Source organism: Phyllobates terribilis, unplaced genomic scaffold (assembly GCF_046119375.1).
Source record: "Phyllobates terribilis strain yellow unplaced genomic scaffold, ASM4611937v1 Scaffold_9__5_contigs__length_417890890, whole genome shotgun sequence".
In the NCBI taxonomy this organism is placed as follows: domain Eukaryota; kingdom Metazoa; phylum Chordata; class Amphibia; order Anura; family Dendrobatidae; genus Phyllobates; species Phyllobates terribilis.
The window spans coordinates 112579967-112596858 of record NW_027362769.1 but is presented as its reverse complement, the minus strand read 5'-3'; the positions used below and the strand labels follow the sequence as shown (position 1 = coordinate 112596858).

The window sequence follows — 16892 nt, the reverse complement described above, 5'->3', positions numbered from 1 at the left end:
CTTAAAGGGGTTGTCTCTTTTTCAGAAAACTATTCCTTATACATTTAGTATGTTATAAAAAACAAACTCTGCTTACTCTCCCTCCCCGGGTCCAGCTTTGAGTCTCCACTGCTGCTCATGTCAACGTCGCTGCAGCCAATCACTGAGCACAGTGGCCCTGAGCAGTTTGTGCTCTTTACACTGGCAGAGCCGCAGCGTTCAGTGATTGGTTGCAGTGATGTCAGCGCTGCAGACGATAACAGACACTAGGAGACTCACCGCTGTACAAAGCAGGGGAAGTAAAACACAGTTTGGTTTTTAGCAACAAACTGTACATATCAGGAAAAGTTTTATTGAAGTTGTAAATCTCTTTAAAGGGGTTGTTACTTCTCAACAAATTGATAACCAAACCATGAGATAGGTCATCATTGTTAGATCAGTGGAGGTCCGTAGCATCCCCACCGATTATCTTGTCATTTGCACCAGCAGCCACTGGATGTAAACAAATGGGACGGAGCTGCAAAGTGCAGCAACTTTAAAGAGGTTGTCCACTACCTCAACACTGATGGCAGATCCTTAGCATAGGTCATCAATGTCTGATCGGTGGGAGTGCGACACCCAGCACCCCCGCTGATCAGCTGTTCTCTGTGTCGGCGGTGGCCGGAACTTACCAGTTATGGAGATGCACAGCTCCATTTACAGAATAATGGCTGTAGTCTGGCACTGCAATCAAATCAATAGGGGGCAGAAGGGCAGTACCCGGCCACAGTCACTATACAGCTGACGGAGCTGTGCTGTGCAGCTCCGCAACTGAGCATGCGCGGCGGCCACCGATACCGATAACAGCTGATTGGCGGGGGTGCCGGACCACGGCCGATCAGACATTGATGACCTATCCTAAGGATATGCTATCAATGTTAAACTAGTGGACAATGTCTTTAAGGCCAGGGTCACATGGCTGTAGATTCTCTCATGTGAGAGAATTGGACCAATTATGCTAATGTCACTGGGATCAAACTCTGTCAGAATTTGAGCTGAGTCTCACCTTACTGTGATCTGAATCGCAGCACAGGCGCGGAGAAGACGGAGAACTTAATTTCTCCATCTTCTCCACTGTCTCTGTGAGCGTACATTGGACTGCACTCAGAGAACGTCCGATTGCAGTCCGATGTTTCACACGCACCCATAAACTTGTATGTGTGCACATTATCTGATTATCGGATGCACTCAATTGTTTTCTAATACTGAATCGGCATGAGAAAATAACTGCAGATCTGCACTGTCCCATAATATAACACTAGGCCGAGTGCTATTCGATAAATGTGTAGCTGCACAACAGTTTCTATTCTTTAGCTAGACCCGGTAGCTATACATTGAACGGAGCGGCAAAGGATATTAAAAGTGTTGACATCTTGGAGCTGCCAGAGCAAATAACAGCTGATCAGCTCGGGTGCCAGACTCCCACCGATCTGGTATTGTTGTCTAGTGCAGAGTGCCCATAGATGAGAGAATGCCTAGTGCAGAGTGCCCATAGATGAGAGAATGCCTAGTGCAGAGTGCCCATAGATAAGTGAATGCCTAGTGCAGAGTGCCCATAGATGAATGAATGACTAGTGCAGAGTGTTTATAGATGAGTGAATGCCTAGTGCAGAGTGCCCATAGATGAGAGAATGCCTAGTGCAGAGTGCCCATAGATGAGTGAATGCCTAGTGCAGAGTGCCCATAGATGAGAGAATGCCTAGTGCAGAGTGCCCATAGATGAGAGAATGCCTAGTGCAGAGTGCCCATAGATAAGTGACTGCCCATAGATACGTGAATGCCCATAGGGCAGATGGTCCATAGTGCAGAGTGCCCACCTGAGCACATGGGCATGCCTAGAGTTGCTGGCTGCCTGCCACATCTGGCTGTGCCGGTGCATTGTGTCTGCCCCTCCCTAGCACTGTACACACTATCAGGCAGAGCTCCCAGTGAAAGCACCTGCTGTAAAGCCCGGAAACTGGGGCGAGTCTGCGAGAAGTGGGCAGGGCAGGGGAGCCCTGGAGAAGAAGAGACCTTACCCCCGGGCTGCAGACAGGACGGGCGGGGTCTGCACTCATATAAGAGCCCATCTCTCCGGAGAACAACGACAGCATTGAGCCGCAGAGTGGGACGGGGAAAGGGCGCAGGGAGGGGGGCAGGAATAAAAAGTCGCAGGGTGAGACATACCACAGGACACTGGGCACACATGGCGGCACCGAGGAGGATGGCATGGCTGTACCTGCTCTGCTCTGGGCTTCTGCTTCCCACTGTGATCAAAGCTTTCAACCTGGATACTGACAATGCCATGGTGAAGCAAGGAGAGCAAGGGAGTTTATTCGGCTTCTCATTGGCCATGCACCGGCAGCTGCAACCTGAGGACAAGAGGCTGTAAGTGCAACATTGTATCAGATCGCATCGGGCGACAGAATCTGGCAAACTTTTTTTTTCTACTTTCTTTGTAATACCAGGAATGGATGATATTATAGAGACATGATCACTGGTTCTGCTGCAATAGTCACAAGAATCAGTTTTACTTGCATTTGGTTGCTGTTGAATGCAGTCTATTATTTTCTGTTGTCAGCCATACGAGACACTGATTGTAGGGATATTTTATAGGATTGCTGAATTGAAGCCCCCCCATGATCACAGACTTCTGAGAACATGTCTGATATCATTGGTGCATTTAGCCCCTGTTCACACCTGTTGGATTTGTCACAGATTTCAGTGTGGATTTTGCCCCCAAATCAGTGTTAATCCGCACCTCATACATGTGAATGGGGTTTCCACCAAATCATTTACAAGCTACAGAAAACTTTAGAAAAGATTTTTCTCCTCCTCATGGAGATAATTACTTATTCCCTTTGGATTTTGCAAACTGAGAATTAGTGAAGTGACAAAGGGGCTAATCCTCATTCACATCTGCTGCAGAAATGTGAGCGTCTGCTGTAGATCTCTGACGAAGGAATACACGTCAGATGTAATCAATGAGCGATCTTATAATATGTGGTTGTCCACCAAACCTAGAGTCACTCTCTGTTTTGGCTACTAAACAGGGTCCTAATTGAGCATATGGAAGCCTAGAGTGAACAACCCCTTTAAGAGTTCTCCTTAGCTTCCGGAATGAATGTAATGTATTCAGAGCTGAATCTTGGTTGCATCTTGTATGATCAGAGGTTCAGTCCAGTTTATACAGCGACCCCCAGCAGATACGAGTACCTGCATTGTGTTTAGTGCATGGGGCAGAGACACCGATCACTGATTTATTGTACTTTTTGCTCAGTGTATTGGTGTTTGAAAGGTTATTAGTCAATTGTCGCCTTCGTCTTTGAACATCTGCCCAGGTTAGTGGACTTTGTAACTGCAGAGTAAATGATTAAACCGGTGAATAATATATGTAACATTGCCCTTTATAACTTTTTCACTTCCCTCTTCATGTTCTTTCAGAAGACTGGAAAAATGTGGTAGAAGCAAACTGTACAGAGCTAAATGACTCCACAGTATGCGATGAATGGGGGCTGTCAGGCAGGACCGTTGGTGTTAAATTGTGCCACTAGATGGTATTTCTGAGGACTACAAGCCTCATCATCTTGTTACAGCTCACAGTTGCATGATAACAAATATTATTTTTCTTAAACTGTAGCTCCCTAAGTTGTCCACTTCTGCTATGTTGTTAAAAAAAAAGATTATGTTTTTGGTTCTATTTCTTTGTGGGTGGCTGGTGAGAACCATTGTGGCCACCTTTTCAGCTCCCACAGGAATTGTCACCCAGCTTCCTCCCACTTCCATACAGTAAACCTTCCTAGTTATGTGGTAATGCAGGAATGTATCACTGAATAAGTAGATATTCATCAGTCACCCAGTGAGAACTGTAATAGCAATTATATTGATTATCAACCAGTTCCCCAAGAAGTTGTTTAACTGTGATACAAATGTGATATTACATTTCGTGGGGGAAAGGTGGGGTTTAAACACTTTTAAAATTTTTAGGAAATAGAGAAAAAATACTTGTCTGAAACTTCTGAATTCAGCCGACTACTGGGTAAGAGGACTTTTCAATTCCCCAATGGTAAATTTTGGGGGACAGAAGGTTCAAACATATTGAATTTCAACATGCCCGATCATTTGTTTCTGTAAGGCATAAGCTACTGAGGTTTCTGGCAGCATCTTATTCCCACTCTCCCCATTGAAATAAACATGCATGCTAGACCAAATCAAGCAGGGAATTCGGGAGAAATAACTAGGCAGTAACTATTCAACCAAGAGTCATTTCATTTGTATGATGGCTTTCTTAAGCCGCTGTGTTTTTTTTAATACTCAATAATAGATATCTACTATTAATGAATGTAATGCTTTTTTTTCGGCTGTTTTTTTGTTGTTGCATTGAAGACAGTGCACTAAAGTATTCTATATTTTCATAACTTGATGTTGCATTTTTCATATATGGATGGAAGATTCACCCCCACAAAAAAAGCCCAAAACACCTAGTGTGAGTCAGTTGCAATGGTGATTTTGTTTTTAGCTTAAAAAAGGGAACAGCTTTGTAAGAAAGGGTGACAGTGACAAGGTGAGTCACTGAAAATACCATCGAATCCTGATCTTGCACCAGCTTGTTGCCTGAGCCTGAAATCTGACTTATAATTACAATTTTTAATATTAGTTGGACAAGTAGATTCTCTTCCCGATCAGTAATTATAATGTCATATGAAGGGTTAATTGCTCCCGATAAACCCTACCCCCACTTTGTACTTTGTCCCCGTGGGAATTCTTAAGAGTCTCTCTCCCCCATCCACTAATGTTTGCATTGTCCAATGTGCTTGCATTGGCTTTTCACACCTCAATGCCTCCTCTCTGTGTGCGGACTGTCAGCTCTCTAATAAAACATCACTGGAAGACTAGAATGGAAATCTGAGGATGGACCAGAAACCACAGAACATTACTTTCAATGAATGTCTGCTGTGGCTTCAATATACATTGTATCGGCTTTATTTTATTAGTAGTATTTTGGTAAATATTTATTTTCAACAATAATATGTTTAACATTGGGCACAATAAGCCATCAATGTGTCATCAGTGAGGATCTGACTCACACTGTCTTCAGTGATGTGAGGCTGTGGTGCTTGCTGGTACTCTGTGGACCCTTCATCTCTCGGTAGGTGTCTGGTGTTTAAATGTCCACTGATCACATATTCATGGCCTCTACAATGTTATAAAATATAGCACAGTGGAATACCCTTACTGCTGTATTATTTCCACCCAAATACTGCATCAGATTTGTACCATGTAAACTTAGTAGTGATGATAACTCCTTATATAGACACCGACCATGGGCCTCTTGGCTGCTCCTCTAATTAGTTATCTCCTTGCTTGCTAGGTGGACGGCCATGTCTTGGTAGGTTTCCAGTTGTGCCATACTCCTTCCATTTTTGGATGATGGATTGAACAGTGTTCCGTGAGATGTTCAGAGCTTGGGCTATTTTTTTTTATAACTTAACCCTGCTTTACTCTTTTCCACAACTTTATCCCTGACCTGTCTGGTGGGCTCCTTGGTTTTCATGATGCTGTTTGATCCCTAATGTTCTCGAACAAACCTCTGAGGTCTTCACAGAACTGTAGTTATACTGAGAATAAATGACACACAGGTGGACTCAGTTTACTATGTGACTGTTATGTGACTTCTGGAGGCAATTGGTTCCTCAGCATTTTATTTAGTTATTTGTTTATTGAAAGATTTGAACCCAGGACATCTCTCCTGCGAGAGCTCTGTTCACGTAATGTTTAGCCCTCTGTTTGCTGTATATGCCATGACATGTCCCAGTGTATATGCTAAAAATATTCATAGGGCTCCATTCACCTGATGGAGGCGAAAACACTGTAATTTTTGGCATCCATTGGATGTTTTTTATGGTATAGCTTTTTTTGTGGTAGTAGACTAAGCTATTCTAAGCTATAAAAAGGTGTACAGTAAAAACATATACTTTTTTTAATAATGGGACCCTATTGGCGATGAATCCCACTATACATGTATACACTAGGATCCATTACAGCCTTCTTCTGGAAGTGTATGTCAGATTATCCTATTGATAAAGCTCAAAGTTAACATTTTACTTGATTATTGTTTATAAAGGGAACAGTTTTACCGTAACTGCAGCCCCAAGCACAATGACACTTCTGTACATGTAATCGTACCTGGTGCTGCAGCTCTTTGTTCTTAATACTGCAGATAAGTGGGAGCTCCAGGGGTTGGAACGTCACCGATCAGACATTAATGGCTTAAAAACATCCAGAGGATAGGCCATCAATAAATACATTTCTGGGAAAACTACTTTAAAAACTAGTCACGGGATGACAGTGTTTATTTACTTACTCATCTGTATTAAAGGGGTTGTTGTAAGTATAGAAGTTATCGTCTATCAGTAAGTTAGGGGTAAACGTAATGATTACTGGGGGCCCAATTGATGGAACGCCAATCAATCCCGAGAATGGGTCTTTGTAGGGCCCTGTATGAATGGAGCGAAGTCCATTCATTGTCCATGGGACTGCCAGAGATAGATCAGCTCTGTATTTGGCTATCTCTGGAAATTCCATAAACAATGAATTGGGCAGAGGTACAGATGCTCTACCTCCTCGCCATTCAGGCCTCTGCAGGGCTCCAGTTTTGGAATCAGTGGAGTTCCCAATGGTCGGATTCCCAGTGATCAATAAATTATCCCCTAATTATCTCCTTCAGTATGTTTTTGTAACTTCCATTCTTGCTTGACTTTCCTCTCCTCATTATGGTAATTTATAGGAGGGGGTGGGCTTCAATCCTCTATTCTTTCAGTTTTTTGGTGCCCCAGCAGTTGGGTATTTGCAGGTCCATCGGATTTGCCAGGCAGTATAGCACAGCGTGCAGGACTATCCCTTCAGCTAAAGCACCACTCTAGTCTATTTTTTGGAGTGGTGCCACTACCGTAAAGTGCCTGAGCCAAGGATTATACTCACCAGCCGCCGTCTTCAGCTCTTCCCGGTGCCGCTCCGGTCCCGACTTGTGACCGCAACTTCTGACTGATTGGAAGTCAGAGGTAACGGTCACAAGCTCTCAGTGTAAATCCATGAGGACCCAGTTCTGGCTCTAATAGACTTACATTGAGTAATGAACTCCGGCTCGCCCAGCAAACACTGGAGCGATTCCGGAAGGTCACAAACTGCGGAAGATGACCGGAGTGGGGCCAAGAACATAAAAAGACGGTGGCTGGTAAATATGAGACCAGGGGCAGGGACCTTAGATTTGTGGCACCAATCCGGCGCTGAAATATAAAAACTCAGCTGGAGTGGTGCTTTAAAGAGATAAACCCATTGTGGTAAATCGACTTGCTCGGCTTTCCCAGAGGCAGACACAGGACACACGTCTCGGATTAACTTCCTGCTGGTTTATTTAGACGGCATAAGCTCCTACAGGGTTCCACAAAAATAAACAGGCCCTCTCCGGGGTAACGGAAAGACAAAAGATAAAGTATAACAGAGTCCATTAGCGAGTGGGGCTTCGCCCGCTCCAGGTAGCACAATGAAACACCAAACACCAGTCCTTCGGTGTTGCTCTCTGGCTTCACCAAACACAGCCTGGAGACTTCCTTCTCCAGACCACACATTGCAGAAACAAAACAGTGACTGAGCATTTAAACTTGCTCAGCCACACCCTGAGGGGAGGTAGTGTGAATGGCTTCCCCCCCCCCTCTTTGCCATTCACAAAAAACACACCCTTTAAGTGAGTTAACCCCCAGCATATAACATGCTGGCAGAAAGTTTGTAGGTTTTAGTTCACACAGGCTAGCAGCCGGAGTGACACATACCTACCCGCGTATATAACACCAGTGACTCTGTCACACCTTTGACAGAACTCTGACAGATCCCATTATTATTAATTGTTATGTATGTGGTATCATGACAGATTCAGCACTGCGTTGCTTTATAACATAAACCATGACGATATAATAAAGACAGCCTAGGGCATATTAATGAATGGAGTAATCTCTACATATGTATCCACGTAACTTTCACGAACACTAAATGCCTACATTGCAATCTGTGTTTTCATATTGTGTATGGTGCATTTGCAGAGTACTGAGACTCGCCGCACGGCGTCACTCCTACCGACGTGTACATACAACGAGCTGCATTGGCTGGTAGAGAATTCCAGGACAACAAAAGGTCAGCGCTGTGAATGCTTTGGCCTAGTGTTCGGGCTGGCAGCCTTTTGTCATTCAACAGGCTTAAGTTGGTGGAGAAAATGCAGACTACTGGGCTGAAAAGTTTACTACTCCCCCCATGAAAACACACAATAGACATGATTTTTTCATAAGAGGGTTTTGGTCTTTAGGAACCACGCCGGCATCTTGCTTTAATAATCAGAAGAAGATCATATAGAAACTATATCTGGAACAATATGCACACAAAAAAGCAAGATGTCCTGTTAATTGGTCCGACAAGCTGACCATATACAGTGTGATTTCATGGGTTGGATTGTAAGTATGATAGTGAGTTGTCAAGAAATAAATACTCAGTCTCTTGCAATGAGAAGGTCCGATGTGTTGGAAAATGCATTCAAATTGTTCAATCCATTCAATTTTTGGAAGCGAGGATAGGGTATGCATTGCCATGGCAGCACAGCGGGGCAATGATGGTCAGAAAAGAAAGTTTAGCTTTACTGAAGAGTTTATGCGTAAAACTTTTTCCATATTGCTACACATCTTACTATTCATTCATTCATTATCTATCTATATAATTGTCTTATCCCGTCTGTCTGTCTTTCTGTCTGTCTGTCTGTCTTTCTGTCTGTCCTGGAAATCCCGGGTCGCTGATTGGTCCGGCCGCGGCCAATCAGCGACGCGGCATTTCAGAAAAACATGGCGGCCGTTAGCGGCTCATATGCGGCACGGAGGTCAGCAGCGATGCAGCCGGGAGATGCAGCCGGCTGCTCGCAGCATAAGTCCCCCGACCGCAGGCGCCGCTGACCTACATGCGGCTATCGTCAGGAGATCAGCGGCTACAGCCGCTTATCTCCCGAGGACAAATGTGACGCCCCTCCCCTCCTTTCCCCTCCTCTCCCCTCCTCTCTTCTCCCCTCTCTTCTCCCCGGCGTTATACTTATATACTTACCCCTCCCCTCCTCTCCCCTCCTCTCCCCTCCCCTCTCCTCTCCTCCCGTCCCTCCCCCCGCTCGATCAGGACCCCAGCACCCAGCGTCATACTTACCCCACCTCTCCCCTCCCCTCCTTTCCCCTCCCCTCCTTTCCCCTCCCCTCTCCTCTCCTCCCGTCCCTCCCCTCTCCTCCCCCCGCTCGATCAGGACCCCGGCACCCGCCATCATACTTACCCCTCCCCGTGCCTCCGCAGCAGCTCCTGTGTCTTCCGCTGATGCTCTGTGACGTATCAGGTCAGAGGGCGCGGTGACGTCTTTACACCGCGCTCTCTCCTGACCGGTCACAGCGCACAGCGGGAAGATGCCGGCTGCGCTCGAGTCCAGAGAAGCAGTGAGGTGAGTATTGGATTTTTTTTTTTTTGTATGGGGCCATAGGGGACCTGCATGGGGCACTATGGGGGGATGGGACATCCTGCATGGGGTATTATATAGGGGGGATGTGACAGCCTGCATGGGGCATTATATGGGGGGAGAGGTGACATCCTGCATGGGCCATTATATGGGGGGAGAGGTCACATCCTGCATGGGCCATTATATGGGGGGAGAGGTGACATCCTACATGGGGCATTATATGGGGGAGAGGTGACATCCTGCATGGGGTATTATATAGGGGGATGTGACAGCCCGCATGGGGCATTATATGGGGGGGAGAGGTCACATCCTGCATGGGCCATTATATGGGGGGAGAGGTGACATCCTACATGGGGCATTATATGGGGGAACAAGTGACATCCTGCATGGGGTATTATATAGGGGGGATGTGACTTCCTGCTGGGGGCATTATAAAGGAGGGTCGGGAGACATATGCTAGAATACCCGATGCGTTAGAATCGGGCCACCATCTAGTTTTATTATATTCATCAGTATATTATGAGATAATTAGTGACCTTCAGAAATATGATAATCAATATATGATTCTTGGGGTTCACTGATTCTGAAATAACTGAAATATCTGCTGACACATGAGAGAAGTGTGCAATTAGTGATAGTAATTAGGAATAAATATAAGATGATATCTCTATAGCAAGATCTCTAAAAAAGACAATCTGGAGAACACTTATCCAACAAAGACTCAAACGAGAGAAGAATTATATTGGACCTATCAGCAGGTTTCCCCTGATGTTCTGCTGCTACTACTTATATGCATGCTGTGCACATCCCCACCACCCCTTTAGATCCCCACAGTCGGGCGTCATACCTTTGAAAAATAGTTATACAGAGATCTCACGTTGTATGCAAATCTTTGTCGAGCGGTCCGATGGGTGTCTCCAGACCCTGCTTGATTCCACCTCTCTGCCCACAATCGCCACCCCTCTGCCTTTGATTGACTTCTCCTACAGATGGTATGGAGCAATCATCTATGCCACTGAAAGGGGGAGTGGCAGCAATTGCGAGTAAAGAGGTGATGCCAAGTGCGGTCTGTAGACACCTATCGGACTGTTCGGCACAGATTTGTATTCAGTGTGGGACCCTTATTAAACTATTTTTCAACTGTCTGCAGCGTGACTATGGGAATACAAAGGTGTTGTAGGAACATGCATTATGATGCATAAAAGGTGGTGGTAGCAGTATTTAAAGGGAAAACCTGATGTCTGGTTCTATTTAAAGGGGCAGCAAATTGGGAGGTTACCTGTATTTCCATGGGGTCTTCAAAGATAGAAATCCAAGGATCAACTTGAGAGTGGAGCAGAAAAACATTCCCATGCACTTGCAAAAAATTTAAGTGTATGGTGCTGCTGTTATATTACAACTGTTATATAATGGAGAGTGGAGGAGGAGAGGCTTTGTTTTTGCTGAAGACCCCATTCTTTTTATAAAGGCGTCACTAAGGCCAAATGAAGAGAAACGGCATTGATTAAATTGTAAAGTGCTGCAGGATATGTTGGCGCTATAAAAATAAAAAATATTATTATTATTACAAGATATACTATCATAGATGTATATGTTGTATCTACAATATGTTAAGAACCTAAAGTTATTTTAACAAGTATTGATTGAGTCTTGCAGAAAAAATGCTGTGGTGAATCTTTCCCGAGGCAGTGACAGGAACCACTCCCTGCTCAGAATTAACCTGTCGGAAATTTTCATGAATTTCAATCTCACATTCCATCTGACACAGCTGAGTGACTTCTATTGGCTCTGAAGCTATGACGGCTGGGGAAATATTTCTGCATCGTGCAGGTTTTAGTGATTTACTATCCACCCAGGCAAAGCAGCCTTTATGTGGCCTGATTTATGCTGTATTGATCCAATATATCCGTTACGATTGGGTCATTGTATTAGGTGTAGCCGGAAGGCGGATACTTTGGCTCATCGTCTATGAAAAATGTCCAAGGTTTTGCCCATCATAAACTTATATTATTTAAGTCAAGGGCATTTTTGAAATTTACTAGATAAGATCATGTGATGTTTGTATAAGACCGGTTTCACATCAAGTTTTTACCACACATCACTGGCCCTGAAAAATGGGATTCGGGTGGTGTATGCGCTTAAACAGGCATTGACTTTGAAGCAGACTGAGTCACTTTAAATTCTGTCTGACCCCCTTTTCAGCAGTGTCTGCCTTTTTTAGGCAGGCACAAAAAACGTACCCGACTGCGTTTTTGTGCCCACCTCAAAAAGTGAATAAGTAAATAATGCTTTTTATTTTTTTAAGAACTGTTTTCTATCCATTTTTGAAAAATTCGTGCAACCCTTTAATAGTTTTGTTTTTGTCTATAGGGGTTCATAGACATTAGTTTTATGTCGACTAAACAAGTGGGGTCTTTTAACAGATCCCACTAGAGCAGTGGTCCCCAACCTTTTTTGCACCAGGGACCGGCTTGAAGCAAGATCATTTTTCCATGGCCCAGCAAGGAGGGGGTGGGGTGGGCGGGGCTTTGGTCATATGGGGGCGGGGTAATGGAGGGATTTGGAGTTTAGTGCATACTTATCATATAGTGTAGACCAGGTCCCCGCCAGGAGCTATGCCAGGAGCCCCACATAATGTGCTGTGCCAGGAGCCGCATCACTGAGGCCCCATCACGCCCTGCAGCAGGACAGGGCAGCTGTCCTGACAGCTGCTGTTCAGCTGCATTTACTTCATCCCAGGGGCGGACACAGACTGTAGTGGGCCCCTGTGCAAGAAATTTTTGGGGGCCCCCCCCGCCCTTCATAAGGCAACAAAGTTATGTAAACATAACCCCCCCCCATGTGCATCTCTCACCCCCCCATGTGCAGCTCACCCCCCGTGCATCTCTCATCCCCCTCCGTGCATCTCTCATCCCCCTCCGTGCATCTCTCATCCCCCTCCGTGCATCTCTCATCCACCCCCCGTGCATCTCTCATCCACCACCCGTGCATCTCTCATCCCCTCCGTGCATCTCTCACCCCCCCCGTGCATCTCTCATCCCCCCCGTGCATCTCTCATCCCCCCGTGCATCTCTCATCCACCCCCCGTGCATCTCTCATCCCCCCGTGCATCTCTCATCCCCCCCGTGCATCTCTCATCCCCTCCGTGCATCTCTCATCCCCTCCGTGCATCTCTCATCCCCCCCGTGCATCTCTCATCCCCCCCGTGCATCTCTCATCCCCCCCGTGCATCTCTCATCCCCCCCGTGCATCTCTCATCCCCTCCGTGCATCTCTCATCCCCCCCGTGCATCTCTCATCCCCCCCGTGCATCTCTCATCCCCCCCGTGCATCTCTCATCCCCCCGTGCATCTCTCATCCCCCCCGTGCATCTCTCATCCCCCCCGTGCATCTCTCATCCCCCCGTGCATCTCTCATCTCTCCCCTCCCCCCCATGTGCATCTCTCATCTCTCCCCTCCCCCCATGTGCATCTCTCATCTCTCCCCTCCCCCCATGTGCATCTCTCATCTCTCCCCTCCCCCCCATGTGCATCTCTCATCTCTCCCCTCCCCCCATGTGCATCTCTCATATCTCCCCTCCCTCCCATGTGCATCTCTCATCTCTCCCCTCCCCCCCATGTGCATCTCTCATCTCTCCCCTCCCCCCATGTGCATCTCTCATTTCTCCCCTCCCCCCCATGTGCATCTCTCATTTCTCCCCTCCCCCATGTGCATCTCTCATCTCTCCCCTCCCCCATGTGCATCTCTCATCTCTCCTCTCCCCCCATGTGCATCTCTCATCTCTCCTCTCCCCCCATGTGCATCTCTCATCTCTCCCCTCCCCCCATGTGCATCTCTCATCTCTCCCCTCCCCCCCATGTGGATCTCTCATCTCTCCCCTCCCCCCCATGTGGATCTCTCATCTCTCCCCTCCCCCATGTGCATCTCTCATCTCTCCCCTCCCCCCATGTGCATCTCCCATTCCCCCCACTCCTAGTTAATTGTATTTAAAAAAAAATAAAACTTGTTATACTTACCCCCATGCGATCCCTGCAGAATCCTGGCGCTCGTCCAAATCGCTGACACCAGGTTCTCCTGCCTTCCGGTCATGTGACGGCGCCGTCACATGACCGGAAGTCAGAGGAATTATGAGATGTCCTGGACCCGGCGCTTTGCATGGGGCCGGGGGCCCCATGAGGAGAGAGACGCACAAGAGGGGGGCTCCGAGGGGGCTCCTACCGGCCGGGCCCCATACTGGAGTCAGGGCAGTCATGCCCTGATGGCGGCCCTGCTGGAGGCTGGAGGGGCCCCCTCTCCCTCGGGGCCCCCGTTCAATGAACCGGCTGCACGGGCGGTAGTTCCGCCCCTGCTTCATCCTTCTTCAGGACCTGTGGTGACATCACAGTTATGTACCTTGATGTCATCACAGGTCCTCTACAGGTCTACCCTGCGGGAGTCTAGAACAGCGGGCAGCATCCACCCCACACAGTGTGCTGTGAGCCACCGCAGACCAGAGCACACTGTCAATGTTTAGTGATTGTCTGTGGTGGTGCCGCGGACCGGCTGAAAAACCCCAACGGCCCAGTCCTGGTCCGCGGACCGGCGGTTGGGGACCTCTGCACTAGAGGATCGGAGGATCTTTAATGATTCATTAGTTTTAGTTATGTTTTTCCTCCTTTGTTTCTCTAAAGTTCTGATGATGTCTCATAGCCCCTACCCTGGATTTAACACGGGCCTACAAATTGCAGACAGACAACTTTTACCTCTCTAATGTCTACGGTCAGATTAATGCTGTACTGCTTATATACATGGTGTATATTGCATGTATGTAGGCACATATTATGTATGGCTGGTAACAGTCTATTGCTGAATAATGGGAAGTGACTATTTTTGTAGCTGTCATACTGAATCTGGTAGGAAGTTTCATAACTTTGTTATCTTGTTTTGTGCCATTACGTCACTTTCATCAGCCTGTTTTGATGGTAAATGGCAATTTTTCTAACAAATCACTGGCACATTAAGGCTGACAAGGCTTCTCCTATCTGTGGTTAAAAAAATACAAAAGCAAGATGAATATTGTCCGGCCAGGACATAAATGGAGTTCGGCTTATCTAGTCTGCACATGTCTGACACATTCCGCTGATAGTAATGTGCAGAAAAGTTTGCTCAGTTGTCTACATGGCAACTGAGAAGATATATATATATATATATATATATATATATATATATATACATATATATATATATATATATATATATATATATATATATGTCACGGGTTTACCGGGACAGAGAGGGACCAGAAGACCGCAGTATCTGATTTCAAATACTCCTGCACTGATTAGAAGCACTTCAACATCATGTTAAACAGTGCAGGTTTCTGCTAGCAGGGCAGGGGTTAATTTGTTCAGTTGAGAGCTTCTGAAGTGTTGGTCGTAGCTGTTCAGTGTTGGCCACTCTCCTCTGCTATATATACTGGCCTTTGGCAATCTGAGATTGCCAGTGTTCGTTTCATACTGCCTGGTTCTGAAGTTGAAGGAGCTGGTTGTTTGATGAGGCATTTGGTGTGTTATTCTAAAGACTGTTGCTTGGTGATTTGTCTGTGTGCACATCCTCATCCTCTCTTATTTGTTTTTCCCTTCCTTTACTTCCAAATGTGCCACTCTGTTGTCTCTGAGTGCATATTTTTATGATTGGTATTTTCATTTATCCCCTTGTTAGTCTGGTTTGTGTATTCTTATATTTTATTACTCCCCACTTCCCTGGGTGGGGGAGGGGACAGATAAGGGCTGATTCAGGAGCTCAGCAAGGCACATGGCCCCAGCATCTTCTCCATTAGAAGTAATTCGGGGAGCGGGGATAGCTAGGGCGCCTCTAGCTTTAGGGATAGGGAAGGAGTCCCTGGCCTCGGGATATCCGACATCAGTGTGGTGACTATATATATATATATATATATATATATATATATATATATATATATATATTAGTCACCACACTGACTATATAATATCATTTCTACTGTGATCTTTTGGGAAAATTATGGCAGCGCCAGGGAGTAAACATTACAGTATATATTTGAACATGTGATATTAAGCTCTCTCTATACATTTGTGTCCTTCATGATGGCAAGACGTGATGGCAATGCCAGGTCCACCATATGACGGACACCATCGGCAACTGATGCTCCCTATTGACTATGGTGTCCTCCATTTCACCAGACAAAATAATGCAGCATGCTGCGCTATGTTGTCCTCTATTTTTGCATGATCTGTGAATGAGTCTCCACCACCACATTTACACAGTGATTATTGCTACAATGTAACAAACAGTACGGGATTGTAACAATTTTCATTATCTGGTCTGAAAAGAACTGTTCTCAAAGAAGATAACAGTAGGTGCGTGAAGACTCCCCATACACAAAGGTTGAAGGATGAATGGTCATTTACTGTCTGTAAAAGAGGCATCTGAGACCACATTGGTCATGGTTTTTTGAGCTGATGAGGCAAAGAGTGCTTATGATCTGCTGAAAAACTCCCAACATGCCCGATCGGTGTTTTAAACAATGTCAGTTGTCCATTGGTTGAAACAATATTTTCGCCAAAGTAGCCGACAATTGTTTGGTACGGTTTTAAACTGGCCATTTTTCTCGACTTTTCTTTGAACCTTAAAGCGATTCTCTGGTGAAAAACTTTATCAGCCATTTTCTACTTAAAGAAGTTGTCCGCTAATTTTACATTGATGGCCTATCCTTAGGATGGGTCTTCAATGTCTGATCGGCCGTGGTCTGGCACCCTGCACTCCCGCCAATCAGCTGTTATCAGTGGCGGCTGTCGCTGGCTGGAAATACTTGCCAAGGTGCTCCGTCTACTGATAGTGGCTGGGGCTTGTTACTGCACATCCGCCTCCTATTGATTTGAATAGGGGTCGGATGTGCAGTAACAAGCCCTGGCCACTACAAGTAGACGGAGCAGCTTGGCAAGTGAGTATTTCTGGCCTGCTGCCACCGATAACAGCTGATCGGTGGGAGTGCCAGGTGTCCGACCCCGGCCGATCAGACATTGAAGACCCATCCTAAGGATAGGCCATCAATGTAAAAGTAGCGGACAACCTCTTTAAGGAGGATGTGGCAACTACCATACATTAGATGCTATGAGAAATAATCCTGATTCTACAGAAAAAAGGTAAAACAGGACGTGCATAGTAGTGGTTAGTGTGTCCATACAGTCAGACAGCATATTTTGTCTAAAAGTAGTACATGGACAGGTAAGTGGTGAAATTACCTGCCATGGGGGATTCAGTGCGGGATCACTCATAGCCAAGATTAAAGGTAGTGTTTACCAGATACTCCCTTTGCCATGGGCTATGTCTGGTATATGACAGTCACATAA

At 46.0% G+C, this 16892-nt stretch overlaps 1 protein-coding gene across 2 annotated transcripts in view; it reads left to right on the top strand.

The window, feature by feature from the left end:
• Positions 1-1968: 1968 nt before the first annotated feature.
• The window catches only part of ITGA6 (integrin subunit alpha 6), a 98307-nt gene continuing 83383 nt past the window's right edge, over positions 1969-16892 (top strand). The window contains exon 1 of one of the 2 annotated variants that reach the window (XM_073646941.1): positions 1969-2385. In XM_073646941.1, coding sequence (XP_073503042.1) covers positions 2204-2385 — 182 coding nt within the window. In that variant the 5' untranslated portion in view covers positions 1969-2203. The remainder of the gene's footprint in view (positions 2386-16892) is intronic. The other variant, XM_073646942.1, reaches the window with a different exon arrangement.